The sequence below is a fragment of the Puma concolor genome, chromosome B3 (genome assembly GCF_028749965.1).
Source record: "Puma concolor isolate L17-30 chromosome B3, mPumCon1.1.hap2, whole genome shotgun sequence".
In the NCBI taxonomy this organism is placed as follows: Eukaryota; Metazoa; Chordata; class Mammalia; order Carnivora; family Felidae; genus Puma; species Puma concolor.
Genome location: NC_141672.1, coordinates 144,911,656 through 144,931,609, shown reverse-complemented (window position 1 = coordinate 144,931,609; position 19,954 = coordinate 144,911,656). Strand labels below are relative to the sequence as shown.

The 19,954-nt window shown below is 53.2% G+C and overlaps 1 protein-coding gene across 5 annotated transcripts in view; it reads right to left on the bottom strand.

Annotated features, from left to right (window-relative positions):
* Positions 1 to 3,529: 3,529 nt before the first annotated feature.
* SLC28A1 (solute carrier family 28 member 1) overlaps positions 3,530 to 19,954 on the bottom strand; it is a 52,803-nt gene continuing 36,378 nt past the window's right edge. For 3 of the 5 annotated variants that reach the window (XM_086711650.1, XM_086711649.1, XM_086711651.1), the window contains 8 exons: positions 19,450 to 19,575; positions 11,123 to 11,253; positions 9,637 to 9,805; positions 9,304 to 9,501; positions 5,421 to 5,502; positions 4,618 to 4,716; positions 4,364 to 4,475; positions 3,530 to 4,092 (listed from right to left, as the gene is read on the bottom strand). In XM_086711650.1, coding sequence (XP_086567776.1) covers positions 4,020 to 4,092; positions 4,364 to 4,475; positions 4,618 to 4,716; positions 5,421 to 5,502; positions 9,304 to 9,501; positions 9,637 to 9,805; positions 11,123 to 11,253; positions 19,450 to 19,575 — 990 coding nt within the window. In that variant the 3' untranslated portion in view covers positions 3,530 to 4,019. Of the gene's footprint in view, positions 4,093 to 4,363; positions 4,476 to 4,617; positions 4,717 to 5,420; positions 5,503 to 8,071; positions 8,326 to 9,303; positions 9,502 to 9,636; positions 9,806 to 11,122; positions 11,254 to 19,449; positions 19,576 to 19,954 lie in introns of those variants that run through there. The other 2 variants (XM_086711652.1, XM_086711653.1) reach the window with 2 other exon arrangements.

The window sequence follows — 19,954 nt, the reverse complement described above, 5'->3', positions numbered from 1 at the left end:
TGTGTGCGCCTCACGCGGGGTTCGGTGTTCCAGGCTGCTCCCTTCCCCTCACCCAGCTCCCCAGATGTGAGGCAGAGGCCTGGGCCCACTACCGGGCCACTGTCTGGGCCTCGTGGTGTGACCGCCCCCCCCCCCCCCCCCGCCTCCCAGCTCCCGGGCCGGGCCGACAGTCCCTCTGCCCCCCCCCCCCCCCCGGGAATAGATGTGCTCCCCGTCTGTGTCAGCTCCACGGCCGGTCCCGTCTGGGAGACATCTGCTGTCACCACGCTCTGGGCCTCAGGCCTTTCCGTGAGTGAAGCCCATTCAGTTCGTTTTGCTGGTGGTTGGTCAGGCACACGCAGGGGGCAGCAGGAAGGGGGACGGGAGCCTCACATCCATGAACGGCTTCCAGTGTAGACCTGTGCTGACATCTCCAAATTAGGTCAATTGTAGCGTCATGTTGGCTGAAAAAGGGTCATGAGACCACCCCACCAGGACTTAATTTAAAATAATATATATCTTAAATGTTGATCGTCATTACACTAAATACAGAAAAGCACAGGATCCAGGGCCCTTAAGGTGGCTCAGTGAAGCATCCGTCTTCGGCTCAGGCCATGATCTTACAGTTTGTGGGTTCGAGCCTCACGTTGGGCAACGTGCTGATAGTGTAGAGCCTGCTTGGGATCCTCTCCTCCCTCTCTCTCTGCCCCTACCTCACTTATGCTCTCTCTCTCTCTCTCTCTTAAAATAAATAAATTTTAAAAAGAAAAATTTTTTAAAAAGCACAGAATCTACATATTTCAAGAAACCTAATGTATATATAAAAAAAGAAACCTACTGTACAAAAACATGCAATCACAGTAACGTGTTTGATATTAATAAAAACGGCTTTTTAAATTATTCAGTTGGGCTTTAGCTGAAAAATAAATCCCGTCATTATCTTGTGGGTAACCCAATATTACAGTGTATTCTGTGTTAAAATATACGACAGTATAAATCATAATTTTTATAATCCTATTCTGGCATTATTTTCATTTGCCAATGTACTAAGAGCCTCCAACAATGTCATTGGCCAGGCCACCTATGGACGCCCTAGAAGTTCTGCGGGAGATCTTTTCCCCTTCCCTCCTCTCAAGGTCATCTTACCGGGAGCCACCTCCTGTCTCTGGCGAGGCTTCCCTTCCCAGCCAACCTTCTCGGAGGTAGATGCCAGTTCTTAACTTATTAGAGTCTGGTTTACTGCTGTCCCCCTTGTCTAGCTCAGAACCTGGCACATAGTAGGTGTTATGGACTGAACTGTGTTCCCCCCAAATTCATGTGGAAGCTCTTACCTCCGATGTGATGGTATTTGGAGATGGGGCCTCGGGGATTACGTAGGGTTAGATGAAGTCGTGAGGATGATGTTCCCATGATGGGATTAGCGCCTTTACAGGAAGAAACACCAGAGAGCTTGTAGGTCTCTCTCTACCTCTCTCTGTGTCTCTCTGTCTGCCAAGTGAGGACACAGTGAGAGGGTGGCCATCTGCAGCCTAGGAAGAGAGACATCGCCAGAGACCGGTCGTGCGGGCCTCCCGGTCTTGGGCTTCCGGCTTCCAAATCGATGACAAAACAAATTTGTCGTTTGAGCCGCCCCATCTGTGTCGTTTTGTTACGGCAGCCCGAGCTGACTGGTGCAGCCGGTCCGCAGCGTATATTCCTCGCCCGAGTAAACAAGCAATGCGTAATCCTGGAGCACACTGATCGCGGACACAGGCCTCAGTCTTTGCAAGGATCCCTCTCTGCTCCGACGCCCTTAACGTCTAGAGTCTTTTACACAAGCCCCAGCCCTTTCCAGGCCAGGGACACAAAATCAATGCCAGCTCGGGTTCTTAGTATCTATTTCTTAGCACAAGGGCAGCAAAGAGTTCTCTCCCGAAAGGGCACCCCGAGTCTCAGTGGGCTCATCCAGCACCGCACTGATGGGGATTCTGAAGCCCCTTCCGGGTTCAGTGTGGGGAGTGCTGTGATTGATTAGCAATGTCTGTCCTGGCTGTGGAGGGCGCAGGTGGAGGCTTCTGTGCCGTGCTTGACTTACAGCTGCCGCCTGGGATGCAGTTAAGCATGGGCATCTGGCACCAGCCTCGGTGCCTTCTCCGGGCAGAATCTATTTGCAGGCCCAGCCTCAAAGGGCTCCCAGCTTCTGCAGGTGCCCAATGAGGCGGAAGGAGCACGGGGGTGGGGGGAAGGCCTGACGACTAAGGAGACCTTAATTCTGTGCCTGCCCCTCAATCAGAGCAGTGCTGAGGGCACGTGTGAGTACACGTGCATGTGTCCTTAGGGCGCGGGGCACACGCAGGCTCTGGTGCCTCTGAGACAAGTTGCAATTCTTTCACGTGCGTTCATTCGTGGCCTTTCGTGGGCCCAGCCCTGCGCTGAATCCCAGGGGAGAGACAGAAGCACGGGGAGTCCCGTGGCCAAGGGGCTTACGGTCTTCCAGGGACATGTGTGCAGGGGTCCCAGGGAAGGAGGGCGGGGTGGGAGGCCCTCAGGCAGCTCCATGGCCCGACGGACAGGCGGGGAAGGGGCTGGGTCTGATACGGGGAAATGGTTCAGTTCCCGTGGGAGGGTGGCCTGTGACAGCTCAGGGGGACCTGGGGCAGGGATAAGGGCCTAGACATGGGGTGTGGGGGTCAAGCCAAGGCTCCAGTCTGCAGAACTAAGGGGAAGGACTCAGGCCCTGAGGGCAGCCTGTGGGCGTCCCAAGGAGCAAGGCCAGTGCCCGGTGGAGCACACTCCCTGACAGAGCAGAGCGCCTGCTGCCTCAGGCCAGCGCTGGCTCCAACTGGGAAGCCTGATCCGCCAGAGGTGAGTGAGGGAGCAGCGGCCACAGGGACAGGTGCACCACAGGCCACTCCCCCAAAGCTGCTGGGGAAGTGGGAAGTGAGGTAGGAGCGGCAAAGGCAAAAGGGAGAGGGGCAGGGCGTGCTGGGTGATGGGGACACCAGAAACGAAGGCTCAGAGACAGGGAAGACACATCAGAAGCCTGACCCAGCGGAACAGCAGGATTGGACTGGGGAGAAAAGGCAAGGGGAGGAGGTAAGGACAAGTCCCCCACCCAACTGAGTTCCTTGAATGTTAGCAACCTAGCCGGGAGGTCAAACACAGCTTGTGAAGCCGGATGGCCTGGGTTCAAATCTTGCCTCTTCCTCTTCCTAGCTGTGTCGCTTTGGGCGAGTTACCTAACTTCTCTGGGCCTCTGATTCAGCCACCAGGGATACTAACAGTACCTGACTTCATAAAGTTGCTAAGGCTGAGTTGGGGGGGCACCTGGGCAGCTCAGGTGGTTAAGTGTCCAACTTCAGCTCAGGTCATGATCTCATGGTTCGTGAGTTCAAGCCCCACGTCGGGCTCTGTGCCGACAGCCTGTCAATGCAGAGCCCACTTTGGATCCTCTGTCCCCCTCTCTCTGCTCCTCCCCCGCTTGCGCTCTCCCCAAAATTTGGAAAACGTCTCCCTTCATGTCTATATCAAGCTTTGACGAGCCCACAGTAAAACAGAAACAAACACAAAGTAAAACCTGTCTAACTTTATTCAGCGCCTAGTTTCCCAAGCCTGGTGGATCCTGGAATCTCCTGAACACCTTGTCGGCCAGTGTTTCACGGGACACCAGTTTGGGATGTGCTGTGGGCAAAGGCGGTGGGGGAGTCTTTGAAAGTAGAGGCAGGGGTTCCCAGGAGAACCCGTCCCGCAGAGGCAAGATTCACGTGCCCAGAGGAGGAAGAGGGAGGGACCCCATAACAGAAGCATGTGAGAGACGCAAGGTGGGAAGACAGAGACCAGGGTGCTCTTTGGATGTGGAGGGGCGAGACGAGGAGGCAGAGGCGACCCCAAGAATTCACATCTCGGGAGGGAGCAGGAAGGGGGCAAGGACTGGGGAGCATCCTTCACCTCCATACCATCCGGCCTCTGCCTGCCCGCCCCATCGCTCCTTTCCAACTGTGTGACTGAGGCGACTCTAAGCCCTGTGGCTCCCCCAGAGGGCCGAAGACGTGCCGTCCCGGCTACGCACAGGTCGTGTGGTTGTAAAATCGACAGCAGGTGTCCAGGGCCCCGCGGCTGACCTCTGCGCTGGTGCTGAAAAGAAGCAAAGGCTGCGGTCTGGGCTCCGGGCCTGGCCCTGCTGGCCCCTAAAGGCTGTGCAACCCTAGGGGAGCTGCTCTGTGCCTCTGGTCCCCCTTCGTCCCCAAGTTTGGTCTTCAGGCCCCGCCTCCGCCTCCCCTGGCCACATTGGCCACAGCCATGACATTTCTACCCCTTACCCCGGTGCCAAAGGCACCCCTAAGGCACTCAGGTCTTCTGCACCCCATTACTGCGGGGTCCCGTAGCCCCACGACCCAGGCCTCACCTCCGGAAGGCCTCACAGCAGCACTGGTACACCTCAAAGCTGCTGCTGCTGACGGTTGTGTTCAGGAGGCTCGTGCAGTCAACTTCAGCCCCCCTGGGCACATAGAGGATCCCTGCGCAGGGAAGGCAGCTGCTGGGCAGGGTCTGTGCCCCCCACTCCCCACCCCCAGGGACTTCCGGAGGGCCCAGGGCTTCGGTGTCCGACCCTGGATGGGAGCCGGCTAGAAAATCAGGCTCTGCCAGGCCTGCACTCACCGGCCACGCAGGCATTCACCAGCGACACACAGGTCCCCGTGCAGAGCGCCCGGAGCACTATCTGTGAGAAGTCGCTCTTCCGCTGGGGGGCCATGGAGGCTGCAAGGGCACGGGAGTGCTTCAGGCCAGGAAGCCATATGCCCCTCCGCCCGGACTCTGCACCGCTGGATGCACCTGCTGGCTCCCCTCCCTCTTCTGGGCGGCCAGAAGGATAGATGTCGCCCTGCTGACCACTCACTGAGTTTGGGAACCCTCCTTGGCCTGATTTGAGGCTCCAGGTAGCACTCCACAGCTGCCACCCTCAACGGCAGATGTGGGAAGAGAACATGAGTTTGGAGTCAGGCCGAGCTGGGATTAAATACGGGCTCAGCCACTTCTGGGGCCATCACTCCATTTCTCCAAGACTCAGTGTCCTACTCTGTAAAATGGGATAGTTACACCACCAGGCAGGGGGACTGTGAAGAGTGGACATTTTTTGGTAAAGAGCCGAGAACTGTGCCTTCCTCCCTAGGCCTCGCCAGGGCTGCGTGTCCACCGCGGGTATGGGAGCCTGCGGGCCAAAGCCTCGGGCCAGCACCCCACTTGCTGCTCCTCCCCAGACCCCTGAGCCGGGGTTGGCCTGCAAGGCCAAGGTGCGAACCCCAAGGTGCCGATCCCTGGCGCAGAGAAGTCATGGGCCGGGAGGAACCCCCACCGCCATCTTGCTCAGGCCCTGCCCTGAACGCATGGGAGAACCGAGGCCCAAGATCCCCAGGAAGCTGTCTCAGAGCCAGGCCCCCAGCCGCCCAGGTTGCCGGACTCACTCAGGCCTCCCAGCATGATCCCAATGGAGCTGAAGTTGGCGAATCCACAGAGGGCGAACGTCGTGAGGATTTCTGCTCTGACCTGAAAATACAGAGGATGAGTGAGGAGGGGCGTCCCTTGGCTGGGACGGGGCGCCCCCACACCGCCCTGGCTCCCTGGCCCAAGTTTCACCCGTATCCGGTGCGTCTTTGACCTTTGCTGCCCCTCCCGGGCCTCAAACACCGCCTCCATGTCTGTGCAGGCTGCACCACCTGAGAAACAGCCCCCTTTCTGTCACTTCAGTCCCCTTACCTTCATTAATTTTTTTTTAGATGTTTATTTATTTTGAAGGGAGAGACTGACTGTGGGGGAGGGGCAGAGAGAGAGGATCCAAATCAGGCAAGGTGCTGACAGCAGAGAACCCAACGCGGGGCTCAAACCCACAACCGTGAGATCGTGACCTGAGCAGAAGTCGGTCCCCTAACAGACTGAGCCACCCAGGTGCCCTCAGGCCCCTTATCTTCATTGCCAGCCTTTCCTGGTATGATTCAGGCTCGCCCTGCCCTCTCGCTTTGGCCCCACTGAGCTCTGTGCCCCGGGGGGCGCTGGGGGAACGACCCTTCCCAACACTGCAGACTTGACTTGGGCTCTGAGACTTAGAGACACCGGAGCACGGCCTGCTGAAGACAGTGAGGACCTGGGAGCCCAGCCAACGCGGGCTCCAGGCTTGTCCCCACCTATGACCAGATTAAGCAAGTCAACAGCCTCTTTCAGTTTTCGCGTCTCATCGCGTCTCGGCCTTTTGGCTAAGGTCAAGTGCAGTTTTCGCGTCTCCATGTGGAATGTGGGAATCATAGCACCTGCCCGGAAGGCTGTCAGGAGGGTCACACACCGCATGGGAAGTACCAGGCAGACACTAGGTAGTTAAGCAAAGTAATTCTTCTTCTCTTCCCACGTAAACAGTTAATTTCCCAGAAAGAGATGTTAAGACCCAAGTGGAACAGTTTAGAGTAAAAAAAAATTGGCTTACACCATATCTCATGCCACATTAAAAAAAAAAAAATCAGTTCTAGAGCACTGAAGCAGATAAATACTGGTATTTCAAACATCAAATAATAGAAAATAGAAGAAGATAATAATTATACTTACGAGGTAGCGTTATAACTCTCATTTTGGACAGGAGCAAAACTGAGGCTCAGAGAGGGTAAGTAACTGCGGAAGGTCACCCAGCATGAAGGTAGCTGTGTCAGAGTTGGAATTCAGTTCTGTCTGACTGCAAAAGTTACGCTTTTAAATATTTCACCATAATGTTTCAGGAATTTAACACTTCCCAGATTTCTGGAACGGAGATACCTTTCTAAGTTTAGAAGTAATAGAAGAAATCACAGAGGAAAAGATTTGTTGTAAAATCTGTTACCAGAAAAATCCCTGAATACAAGATGAAGGGGGAGGAAAGACTGGGAAAAATACGTGTATAAAACACATTAGAAAAAGATTTAAAAAAACAAAAAAAAAGAAAAAGGTTAATGTCTTTATAACATAATTTATACAAATTGATGGAAAAATATTAAGGCTCCTGCATCCTGCTTGCTCACCTACAATCACCCTCTATCCAGCAGCCTGTGTAATCTTAAAATGTCAAGTGTCAAATCTTCAGGAACTTTCGACTACTCCTCAGCCTATGCCAGTCTCTTCTATGATTACCACCTGCTCTAACTGTGCCTCTCTCCTTTCAATTTTCCAAACGAGTGTTTTTCAACCTCAGGGCCTTTGCACGTGCCTTTTCTTTGCCTGGAATATTCTTCCCAGCTTCACCTGGCCCCTTCTCCACCCTCCAAGTCTTGGCCTAACTGCCACACCTCAGGGGGGCCTTTTGTGACTCGCCCAGCCCAGGAAGACCCCTTTGTTTCCTCTTCTTGTTTCCTTCATAGAACTTAACACAAAGGACTTATTTTACTTTTTATTCCTTTGCTTTCTTGTTCTTTTCACTAGATGTAAGTTCCATGACACTGGGGACCGTATCTGTCTAATTTCCCTTCTAATTTCTGGTGCCCAGCAGAGTGCCTGGCACCTTAGAGGTCTCAACAAACACTTGCGAAAGGAAAGAAGTTCATAAAAAAAGATCCTCGGGGCGCCTGGGTGGCGCAGTCGGTTAAGCGTCCGACTTCAGCCAGGTCACGATCTCACGGTCCGGGAGTTCGAGCCCCGCGTCGGGCTCTGGGCTGATGGCTCAGAGCCTGGAGCCTGTTTCCGATTCTGTGTCTCCCTCTCTCTCTGCCCCTCCCCCGTTCATGCTCTGTCTCTCTCTGTCCCAAAAATAAATAAACGTTGAAAAAAATTAAAAAAAAAAAAAAAAAAGATCCTCAAGGAGCATCCCATCCATTATCTCTAGAGGAGAGACTGACACAGGGGTTGAGGACAAGGAGCAAGGAGAAATCTGTACTTTCGATCTCAAACTTTTTTTTTTAACTGGAGGCTACATTCCCTTACAATTTAAAACCTAATTTCAAAGACAAGAAAAAATAGTTTGTGTTAAAAGTTCCTAGTAACCCAAGAAATGCCAACGAGCCGTTATTGGTCCGCTAAAGTGGCACAACTTTTTAATTTTTTCCAAAGAGGCTGCTCCGTGCCGTTTAGCGGTAAAACCAGCGCTCAGGGCACGGCCGGGGGGGCGATTTCAGTTGCCCCCACCCTTTAGGGAAGTTACTGGCAGCAGCCGCTGGAGGATTCAGGCCCTGTGATTCAGTCTTCCCGCATCTGGGAAAGCTCCGGAGGAAATGATCCGAGAGGAGGGAGCAGCTCTGTGCACACAGTCACTCATTTCAGCACCGCGTAAAACAGCCAAACGATGCAATTAACCCGGAGGGCCCAACGGCAGGGGTCTTGGTGAAATCCGTCAGCATACATACGTCACAGATAATGTTTCTGTCAGAAACAGGTGGGGAAAAGCCGGCTACCAGCCCGGGTGGGTGCTATAATGGCCACTGTGTGGGGGTGCCTGGGTGGCTCAGGGGTGAAGCATCTGACTTCGGCCCAGGTCACGATCTCACAGTTCGTAAGTTCAAGTCCCGCACTGGGTGAGCTTGAGCCCCAGGTGAGCCCCGCTTCTCTCTCTCTGCTCCTCACTCACCTGCGCCCCCCCCTCAAAAAATTATATATGTAATGGCAACCGTGTAAACTGTCTTAAGAAAAAGAAGAAAATGCATAAAACAACACTAGCTGTTATTTTAGGATGGCGAGGTGACAAGTAACTGTTTTATTCTCAGTGATGCCACAAAGCTTTTATTTGTTTAGAAAGTTTCATTTTATAGAACTTTTAGCCACAGAAAAAGCCAGCCCCTGAACTGAATCCGATAGAATGGCAGTGAACGTGGTGGGGCCTCCCCAGCTCGCTCCCTCTGCTCACTGGACGCGGACGTGTGTCCCTTTGAGGACAGCCGCGGCACAAACGACACCAGTTTCCAGCAGGAGAGGCAAGGCGCAGTGGCTGTCCCGAAGCCACACAGGATGGTGGCCCATCTACAGGGAGATCTTAGATCTCCCCCAACAAGACCCTTTCCTGGGGCACCTTGGGGGGCTCAGTCGGTTGAGTGTCCGACTCTTGATTTCGGCTCAGGTCACGATCTCAGGGTTCGTGGGTTCGAGCTTGGGATTCTGTCTCTCTCGCTCTCTCTGCCCCTCCCCTGCTTGTGCTCCCTCTCTGTCTCAAAATAAATGAACATTTTAAAAAAGACTGTTTCCTTGCAGCCCAGCCTCCTAAAAGGCTTTCAGGAAGGCGGCAGCGAGGCCTGAAGCCGGCTGGTTGCTCAGGGCAGTAGGGCTGGGGGGCGGGCGTGTCCACCGCCCGTCCGGGAGCCAGGACGGCAGCTGCAGGGGGCTCACGGAGGGGACCAGGACACTCACGGAGATCCACTGCTTCCTGGTGCCCACCCACTCCTCGACTCCGGCCAGGCGGCGCTGCTTGTACTGGGAGAGCCCCTGATAGGCCACGAACTCGTTCAGGAACAGCTTGATCCCCAGCAGCTCGGCCACCACCGGGCAGTCCTCCCAGGTCACACCCATTAAGAAGGCCACGGGCCGCAGGACATAGGAGCAGATGAGCTGAGTGAGGCACAGGGACAAGGGCGGCTGCCATGACAGGGGCTGGCCTGGGCTCTGCTGGGTGTCCACCCACTGGCGCCCACCCCCCCGCCCCCAGGGCGCCCCTCGCGGGCCAAGAGGGCAGCACAGCTATACCTGGAAGCTGAGCTCCTGGACGCCCACCATGGCTCCCAGCCAGGACAGGGCCGCGTTGACGAAGGCCAGCAACGCCAGGAAGGCGATCAGGTTGGCTCCGATGTTGGCAACCAGCTTCACGGAGACAGCAGCCCCACTGCTGGCTGCTTCTAAGAGGTTCTGAGCGTCTCTGTTTTGGGACCACAAACTGTCGTGATTAAACTGTCCCCACAAACAGTGGGCCTTCTCATCCTATAGGCTCAGAGAGGAAGCTTGGACGATGCACTTCAGAGCCCAGGGTCCTTGTCTTTGTTCTGAGACCCTGGGGCGGGGGAGGGAGTGAGAAGGTGCTGATGGGGGGATGGGGGAGGGGGGGAGAAGGCGCTGAACCCGGCATTAGGATTAGACCCGGCTGTCCACAACGTGCTGTGTCCACAGGCGGAAGCCACCAGCCACGTGTGGCTTCAGAGCACTTGGAAGGAGCCTGGCCAGCGCTGAGCTGTGTTGTAAGTATAAAGCAGGGGTGCCTGGGTGGCTCAGTCGGTCAAGCGGCCGACTTCGGCTCAGGTCATGATCTCACGGTCTGTGAGTTCGAGCCCCGCGTCGGGCTCTGTGCTGACAGTTGGGAGCCTGGAGCCTACTTCCGATTCTGTGTCTCCCTCTCTCTCTGCCCCTCCCCCACTCATGCTCTGTCTCTCTCTGTCAAAAATAAAATAAACATTAGAAAAAATAAAAAAAAAAGCACATGCCAGATTGCAGAGATTAAGTACAAAAAAAAGAACATGAAGTCACTCATTAATGATGTTTTATATTTACTACATGTTGAAATGACAATATTTGGGGCACATTGGGTTAAAAAATATGTTATTAAGGAGCACCCGGGTGGGCTCAGTGAGTTAAGTGTCTGACTCTTGATCTCAGCTCAGGTGTCGATCTCAGGGTTGTGAATTCAAGCCTCGTGCCGGGCGTGAAGACTGCTCAAAAACTTGTCGTTAAAATCACCTGTTTCTTTTGACTTTTGTTTATTTGTTTTTTAAAAAAAATTTAATGTTTATTTTCGGGAGAGAGACAGAGCATGAGCAGGGGAGGGGCAGAGAGGGAGGGAGACACAGAATCTGAAGCAGGCTCCAGGCTCCCAGCTGTCGGCACAGAGCCCGACGCGGGGCTCGAACCCATGAACTGAGAGATCATGACCTGAGCCGAAGTCGGACACGTAACTGACTGAGCAATACCCAGCAGCAATCCCAGGCTGCTCTGTTTGATGAGCCGGTGGTTTCCCGCTGGTCCCAGACTGGAAACTGAGACGCAGGACGCGCAGGGCAGCAGTGGGGAGGGCCCGGGGGTTGGGCGGAGAGGCGGCTGCTGCCCCACGCCTCTGCTCCTGCTTCCCTCCCAGCCTCTCCCCCTCAGCCTCCCCCAGCCCTGCTCCCTGCCTCCCCTTCCTGACCCCCCCTCACCCCATCCCTCCCACAGCCCCCTCCGCAGGCCGCCCTCAGGCTGTGCTCACCCGCCGGTCAGTTTCACCCCTTCCAGGCTCCTAAACTTGGACTCCTCCACCTCGGGATAGACCAGCTTGGAGAGGGCCAGCGCACAAGGGGCGGCCATGACCGAGGCAGCAATCAGGGAGGCAGCATCGATCTGCAGGATTGAGAATGGGGCTTTTGGGGTTAAGTGTCCCACTTGCGCTCAGGTCACGATCTCATGGTTAGTGCGGTCCAGCCCCACGTGGGTCCAGCTCAGTGCTGTCAGCTGGGGGCGCCCGGAGCCTGCTTCAGATTCTGTCTCCCTCTCTCTTGCTCCCTCCCCAGCTTGCTCTCTCTCTCTCTCTCTCTCTCTCTCTCTCTCGCTCAAAAATAAAAACATTGTTAGAATTAATAAAATGAGTGCTTTGCAGAGAGAGAGAGAGAGAGAGAGAGAGAGAGACAGAATGGGGCTTAGGAGGAGACAGAGGAAATGTCCCTGGCAGGAGTGCAGCCCAGGCCAGCAGAGGGCATGTGTACCCTGCCCCACTGTCTGTCGTCATCGTCAGTGCTGCTGTCATCGTTACTGACAGTGTAAGCGGTCACAGGCTGTGTGTACAGAACCTCGTGTTTCCCTCTAGGACTTCTAGAAGTGGTATCCCACAGCACAGAAAGGAAACCGAGTCCCCACAAGATTAAACGTAACCTGCCCCAGATGAAGACGGAGAAGGACTCTGTCTTCGGCTCCAAGCTCCAAGTTCTTCCTTCCCTCCTAGGCTGTCTCCCTTTGACCACTCATCTGAGGGCCGGTCCTCCCTTGGCTGAGGGGTTCGTGATGGTTTCAGAGAAAGCTCACAGAAGGAGAGTCGGGATGGATCCACGAGGCGACCTACTTTGACCTCCTGGTATAAGAATGTCCTTATTTACTGTGAAGAAAATACTTCCTGTGACGGGGAGCTCATCACTTCGAGGCAGCCCATCACACCCACTCCTGTGGTCGGAGAGCTCTTAGGAAATCTGTCTACTACAACAGCCACTTTTTGGTCCTCACTGTGGCCTCAAACCCTCTGCTCCCCTGTTCCCTTCCCCCAGAGCTAGATGGGACATTTCCCCAACACTGTATTATTTACCAAGTGAAAAGACTGGAGCCAACCCAAACATCTAACGACAACAGAATGGCTAAGCATTGTCAAGCTGCCATTGAAAACGAAGGTTACCAAGGCTTTGCAATAACATGGGGAGATGCCCACAAAATTGCATACAGAGCATAACCGCACGATGGAGGGGGGGGGGGGACCAAAACCTTCCACAACTATGCATGAAAAGATCAGCAAGAGACACGCCAAAATTGTTGGCCGATTGTCTGTCCCTGGCTAGTGGGGCCGTGATGATTTTCTCTGCTTTTTGCTTTTTGGCGTATGTCTACATGTCCACAACGCTGCATATTGCTTTTATAAACACAAAAGGAAAATAGACTTCTTCTCCTTAAAGTTTATTAAAAAATCACCTGTAGTTCCTTAATTTTACATAAAAAAGGGGCAAAAGGAGAGGAGTTAAGTTTAAGCTACATGTCCAGGCTTTTATTAGCCTGGAGAAGAAACCTGGAGGAACCGGGCCTCGGAGACCCTCTAAGGCTCTGTGATGTCTGTCCTTCTGCCTGTGGTTTTAAACCCCTTTGTTTCTTTCCCAGCGGGGAATGGAAACGTCTTAAGAGGAGTATCCGGCACCGACCCCCGCTCCCCCTGCGCACACCCGGTCACAGGCCCTGCTCCTCATGGGAAGGGGCCGGCCTCGGGACAGACGTCCTCTCTGGATGTTTCTGGCTGGGCTTTGGGATGTCGCTGGCCTCCTCGGGGCTGCTCAGACCCACTGGGGACTGTACCATACCTGGAATCTCGGGGTTTTCCCTCCCTCAGCCAGGACCCTCCCCCTTCCTCCACCTCGGAGGTCACGGAGGTCACGTCTAGTTTGCCAACCTGAGCGGGAACGCGTCCTGCAATGTCACATTCCTGGACACCGTCCCAGCAGGCCGGTCACGGCTGCAGCCTCACGTGCTCCGGCTGCTCATTTCAGCTTGGAAAGGACTGAGTTTGGCCCAGGCCGGCCTCCCCGGGGCACTGGGTCGGTCCACACTGGCTGTGACACCCCCATTCCCCAAGGAAAACCGTCCCAGGGCCCGCTCCCGCCCAAAGGTTTCCTCTCTTTACCCAAAGGCATCCCAGGTGGACAGAGATAGAGGGTAGGGGTCCTGCCTTTGAATTTTCAAAAACACCTTTAGTGAGGGAGGAAAGAAATCCACACAAGTCTACAGCGCACAATGGGCCAGTTTCAGGAGAGATTTCCGACCCTAACCCGTCGGAGAAAGAGCTACCACTTGTTTCACACTGCCGTTTTCTATTATCGCGTTCATTTATTTTTTTTTAATTTTTTAATGTTTATTTATTTTTGAGAGGGAGATCGACGGAGCATGAGCGGGGGAGGGGCAGGGAGAGCGGGAGACACAGGATCCCAAGTGGGCTCCGGGCTCGGAGCTGTCCGCGCAGAGCCCGACGCGGGGCTCGAACTCACGAACTGTGAGATCGCGAACCGAGCTGAAGTTGGATGCTCAACCGACTGGGCCACCCAGGTGCCCCCCGCCCCGCTTTCAAAAAAATTTTTTTTTGTAACCTATTATTGCATTTAATTCTTAAACTGCTGTGAGGTAGGCAATAGTCCTGCCCACTTGACAGATGTGGAAGTCACATAGCTCACGCTCACTTGGCCGGGCTCAGAACCTCACAGACGCGGCCCCAGGGGCCCCCAGGGGCCCCCACTCTTGCACAGTCAATTGAGGAACATCGGTGGCTGATCCCCTCAACATCACCCTGCCCAGCCTGTGTTCACAGCGCCTCTCACAGGGGTCCCTGGGCCAAAGAGGGGTGGGTGGAGAGGCCAGCTCCTGCGGTTGGTGGAGAGGGCTGGGGCCTCCTTTAGAGCTTTGGGGAACTATGGTGAGAAAGGAGATTTATATGGAGGTCTCAGTGAACAGACTCAGTGAGCCCGGGACCTCGGAGCAGGGGAGAAGGTCTAGACCAGTGTTGCCCAGTACAAATATAATGAGAACCAGGTCTCGTCTTAAATTCTCTAGTAGCCAATTAAAAAAGTAAAGAGAGGGGTGCCTGGGCGGCTCAGTCAGGCCTCCGATTCCCGACTTGGGCTCAGGTCATGATCACTCGCTTCGTAGGATTGAGCCCCCAGTCGGGCTCTGCGCTGCCAGTGAGGAGTCTGCTTGGGATTCTCTCTCTCCCTCCCTCCCTGCCTCCCTCTCTCTGCCCTTCCCCCACTCATGCTGTCTCTCAAAATAAATAAATAAATAAATTTTTAAAAAGTAAAGAGAAGGAGGGGCGCCTGGGTGGCTCAGTCGGTTGAGCGCCCGACTTCGGCTCAGGTCATGATCTCGTGGTCTGTGAGTTCAAGCCCCGCGTCGGGCTCTGTGCTGACAGCTCAGAGCCTGGAGCCTGCTTCGGATTCTGTGTCTCCCTCTCTCTCTGCCTCTCCCCTGCTCGCACTCTGTCTCTGTCTCTCTCTCAAAAATAAACATTAAAAAATAATAATAAGTAAATAACAAATAAAAAGTAAAGAGAAACAGGTAAAATCATTTTTGGTCATGAATTTTAGGTAACCCAACATATCCAAAACATTATCTTTCCACTCATGTAATCCATATAAAAGCAATAAAATGAATCCACTTTCCCCCCCTGCTGAGTCTCATAGCACATCTCATTTCAGACCAGCCACATTTCAAGGGCTCAATGGCCGCGTGTGGCTAGTGGGGACCGCATCGGACGGCGCCGGTCTAGAAACATCCAATGGGAGGGAAGCGGGGCAAAGGGAGCCGGAAGTTGAGCAACAAAGAGAAACAAGGAATGGGCAAGAGGGATCTTTGTGGAATTCAGGGGCTGAGGGCAGAGGAGCGTCCTGGGGGAGAGAGAAGAAGGAGTGGGGAGGCGGGGCTGTGGGAGTGTCCTGGGGCCGCTGCAGTGACGGCCAAGAGCCAGGTGGGGGCAGAAGAGAGCTTCGCTGACCCCAGACTAAAGGCCCTTCGGGAGCAGGGAGGGAAGGAGGGTCGGGTGCTTTTCACCTGGGCCAGCGGTGGGGCCTGAGGCTTCCGCTCCAGAGGCTGTGCTTGGGGACCCTGGTGGCCTCTGCACAGTCTGCTGAGCTAAAGGGAAGTGGGCACCCGGGTCCCTTCAAGGGGAGGTGCGACTGCCTGGGGCTTGGGCCCGAACTCTGGCCCCGAGACAGGGAAGGAACCGAAGCCGAGGGGCAAGGCAGACGGTGGAAAAGGAGAGTTCTTGCAGTATTTTAATCTGAAGTAATGACAGCAAGCCTCTTGCAGTGGGAAGAATACCATTCTTTTAACCGGCTGTGGAACCCAGAGCAACGTCAAGGCCCTTCAAAAGGCCCTAAGTCCTGACAGGGCATCCCCTCCCCCAACATGCGGCCAGGAAAAAAAATTTCAGGAACAAAGTCTTGAGTTTCCATTTTTGAAATATCAAATTCCTTCAGAAATCAGGGGCGCCTGGGTGGCTCAGTCGGTTGAGCATCCGACTCTCGATTTCGGCTCAGGTCATGATCTCACACGTTTTGGGTTCGAGCCCCACGTCTGGCTCTGTGCTGACAGCGTGCAGCCTGCTTGAGATCCTCTCATGCTCTCTGCCCCTCCCCCGCTTCCTCTCTCTCTGTCTCTCTCAAAATAAATAAACTTAAAAAAATAAAAATAGAAAACGAATAACATTCCGAAATCAATCCGGGGTGGTGGTGGGGCACCAGCCCTGATGGGTTCTCTCTAGGCCTTGGCGAGACAAGTGTGAACCGGGTGATCTTGAAAATTCTAGATAGGAGGGTTCCAGAAGATCAAAGCCCCAGAGCGCAAGGGGCCTTCTGGAAAAGTCACACGGCATCCGCCCTGCCCAGGCAGCTCTGTGGGTATGTGGAGCTCAGCTTACCTACCCCGTGGTCCATGTGTCCTGAGGGAAGGAGGGACTGAGGGCAGGGTGGCTTGTCCCCTTGCCTGCTCCCAGGGGCAGAGGTGAGAGAGACAGGTGAAATTTGCGACCGGAGGAGGGGGCAGGGTGGGCTGTCCTAGCCTCCTCCTCTCCCCTGCCCCCTCCACCCCTGCAACACGCAGCATCCCTCAGGAGACCCTGTGGGCAATGAGAGGTGGGCCTTTGCTCTCCATCCGCAAGAGGAGGCCCACCTCACTCTAGACGCTGAGCCACAGTGCCTGGCCTGGACGAACCTACTCAGCTCATTCCCTTCCTGCTCGGCATCTAGGTCGTTCCTCTCCCTCTTTCTTTCTTTCTTTCTTTCTTTCTTTCTTTCTTTCTTTCTTTCTTTCTTTCTTTCTTTTTCTTTTCTTTCCTCTTTCTCTTTTTTCTTTCTCTTCCTTTCTTCTCTCTTTCTCTTCCTTTCTTTCTCTTCCTTCCTTCCTCTTTCTTCCTCTTTTCTTTCTTTCTTTTTTTCCTTCTCTCTCTTCCTTCCTTTCTTTCTTCTCTCTCTCTTTCTCTTCCTTTCTTTCTCTTTCTTTATTTCTCTTCCTTTCTTTCTTTCTTTCTTTCTTTCTTTCTTTCTTTCTTTCTTTCTCTTTCTCTTTTTTCTTTCTCTTCCTTCCTTTCTTCTCTTTCTCTTCCTTTCTTTCTCTTCCTTTCTTCCTCTTTCTTCCTCTTTTCTTTCTTTTTTCCTTCTCTCTCTTCCTTCCTTTCTTTCTCTTTCTTTCTCTTCCTTCCTCTTTCTTTCTTTCTTTCTTTCTTTCTTTCTTTCTTTCTTTTCCTTCCTTCCTTTCTTCCCCCCTCTCTTCCTTCCTCTTTCTTCCTTTCTTTCTTTCTTTTCTCTCTCTTTCTTTCTCTCTTTCATTCATTCTTTCTTTCCTTTTTTTTTTAAAAAAAATTTAACATTTATTTTATTTTTGAGAGACAGAGCGTGAGCAGGCTAAGGGCAGAGAGAGAGGGGGACACAGAATCTGGTGCAGGCTCCAGGCTCTGAGCTGTCAGCACAGAGCCCAATGCGGGGCTAGAACCCACGAACCATAAGATCATGACCTGAGCCGAAGTCGGTGCTTAATGCCACCCAGGTGTTGTTGTTGTTATTACAAATAATGTTGGAGTTTGGCCTTTTTTGACCGCTTGGGAAAGCATTTCTGTATCGTAATATTCCTAACTGGATCAAAGGGAAAGAGGTTTTTTGTTTTTTTTATTTTTTTCAACATTTATTTATTTATTTGTTTGTTTGTTTTGAGAGACAGAGCACAAGCAGGGGAGGGGCAGAGAGAGAGAGGGAGACACAGAATCCAAAGCAGAGTCCAGGCTCTGAGCTGTCAGCACACAGCCTCATGTAGGGCTCAAACCCACAGACTATAAGATCATGACCTGAGCTGGAGTCAGACACTTAACTGACTGAGCCACGCAGGCGCCCGGGGAAAGAGTATTTTTAAACTGACTGATAGATGTTCTCCCAAAAGGTTACAGCAAATTACACTCCCATCAAGACTGTCCCATTGTGAGGCATGTAAAATATTGCATATCTTATGATTGTTTTATTTTCCTTGACTATCAGGGAGCTGGAATACCTTTTTATGATTTATGAACTGTTTTTGCCTGATCCATCATTTAAACTTTTCAAAAACTGTGACTTTCACCATACAGACATTTTTCATTTTTACCAGTAGCTCTGTCAACCTTTTCCTTTATACCTACTGGGTTTCATGTCATGTTCAGAATTTTGCAAGAGAAAAGGCAAACTGCAGAAAAGCATGGGTAGAATTACCTCATTTTTAGTAGAAAAGAAGGCAAACATGTGTGTATTCAGGTATCCATACTTAAATGACTACACAGAAAGATCTGGAATGATGTATTCTAAGTCGGTGGTTCTCAAATTGAGCATCAGAGCCATGTGGAAGGCTTGTCATTATACAGGAGATGGGGCCCCTTCCCCAGTGTTTCTGGCTCAGCAGGTCTGGAGTGGGGGCCAAGAATTTGCATTTCTAACGAGTTCCCAGTTAGAGAACTGCTAATCTGCTTATCTAGTAAAAGCAGCTCCCCGTGAGAAGTGGGTTTGAAGTTCTCTTTTTACTTTCTTCACTTCTGTAAGAAGCAAGAATTTCTTTGATATTTAAGAAAAAAATTAAGATCTTTAAAGATTTGCATGTGAGGGGCACCTGGGTGGCTGAGTCAGTTAAGCGTCCGACTCTTGGTTTCGGCCCAGGTCACGATCTCATAGTTTCATGAGTTTGAGCCCCGATGCTCTGACAGTGCGAGCCTGCTTGGGAGTCCCTCTCTCTCTCTCTCTCTCTCTCTCTCCCTCCCTCCCTCTCTCTGCCACCCTTCCACTAGTGCTGTCTTTGTCTCTCTCAAAAATAAATAAATAAAGTAAAACTTAAAAAAAAAAAAAGATTTGCTTGGGGCGTTTGGATGGCTCAGTCGGTTGAGCATCTGACTTTGGCTCAGGTCATGATCTCACCGTTTGTGAGTTTGAGTCCCGCGTCGGGCTCTGTGCGGACAGCTCAGAGCCTGGAGCCTGCTTTGGATTCTGGGTCTCCCTCTCTCTCTCTCCCCCTCCCCCACTTGTGTGCGTGCGCGCGTGTGCGCGCTCTCTCTCTCTCTCTCTCTCTCTCTCTCTCAAGAATAAATAAACATTTAAAAAATTTTTTTAAAAATATTTGCATGCGAAAGCACACGTAAGTACAGGGCGTTTAACAAATGCAGAGCATAATTACCAGGCACTTTGTAGGGGACACATTTGAAGATTCGCTCTGCTTGCCACACAGTATTGGGATTGGTGTAAAGGCTCCAATCGCACCAGTGGAATTTGACCTAGAAATGTATTGCATTCGAAAGCTGCACAAGCAATAATTTAGGAGCAGAGGAAGGGGCTCGTATCCAGGAAGGGTGTGGGGAAGCGGAGCGCGGGAGAGTAGGACACATCTCCAGGGACAGCCCAGGTGAGGGACAGTGTATACAAGCCTCAGAGTCAGACAGACGTGAGTTCAGATCCTGGCTTGGGCATCTCACTTATTCTCTGAGCCTCAATTTCCTCCTCTGTAAAATGGGGATGTTCCGATACCTAGCACTGTGCCTGGTACACGAGAGGGGCTCAGCAGGTGCCACACCGGGAATCCTCACCCCCACTGGCCACACGAGAAGCTGAATGGCCCAGCCCGCCTAGCCTGCCTCAGTCAGGTGTAGCCTCTCCTGTTTCGTCACGGCCCCCCGGGTTCCGGACACAGACCGTGGGAGGAGACTCCAGGTCGCTCTGGCCAGGAGCCGTGTGGGGTGCCCACAAAGGAGGGCTTCAGGTTCTTGAGGTTTTCAGCAAACAAAGGGAGAGGCGAACATACCCCAAAGGAGATATAGGCGCCCAGCAGACTGCCGGCAATGGTGGCATAGCCTCCGGTCATGACGGCGTGGATTTCAGAGCGAGTCATGTCCGCCAAGTAGGGCCGGATCAGCAGAGGAGCCTCGGTCTGCAAAGAGGAAAGGTGTCAGACCACCAGAGCCGGCCCGGGCACCAGGGTGTCCCCCTGCACCCGGGAGTGGGCACGTCACAGTGAGTGCTCGGGCTCCCAGGGCTAGAGATAGCAAGGTGGGGTCAGGACCACGGGCTGTACTTGGCTGGGCCTCCCTGCACCTCAGCATTGGCCCGGCCCTACGGAAGGACCCCTAGGCCTTCCTCTCGGCCTGATGCTGCCCCCCGTGTCAAGTGCCCCCTATGTCCTGGCATCACTAAGCACCTCACATTCGTCACTCAGGACCTTCTGAGAAACAAGTACTTATCCCCGGTTTCCAGGAGAGCAAGCAGAGAATTAGAGAGGCTCAAAGAGGGGAGCCTGGGCGGCTCAGTCA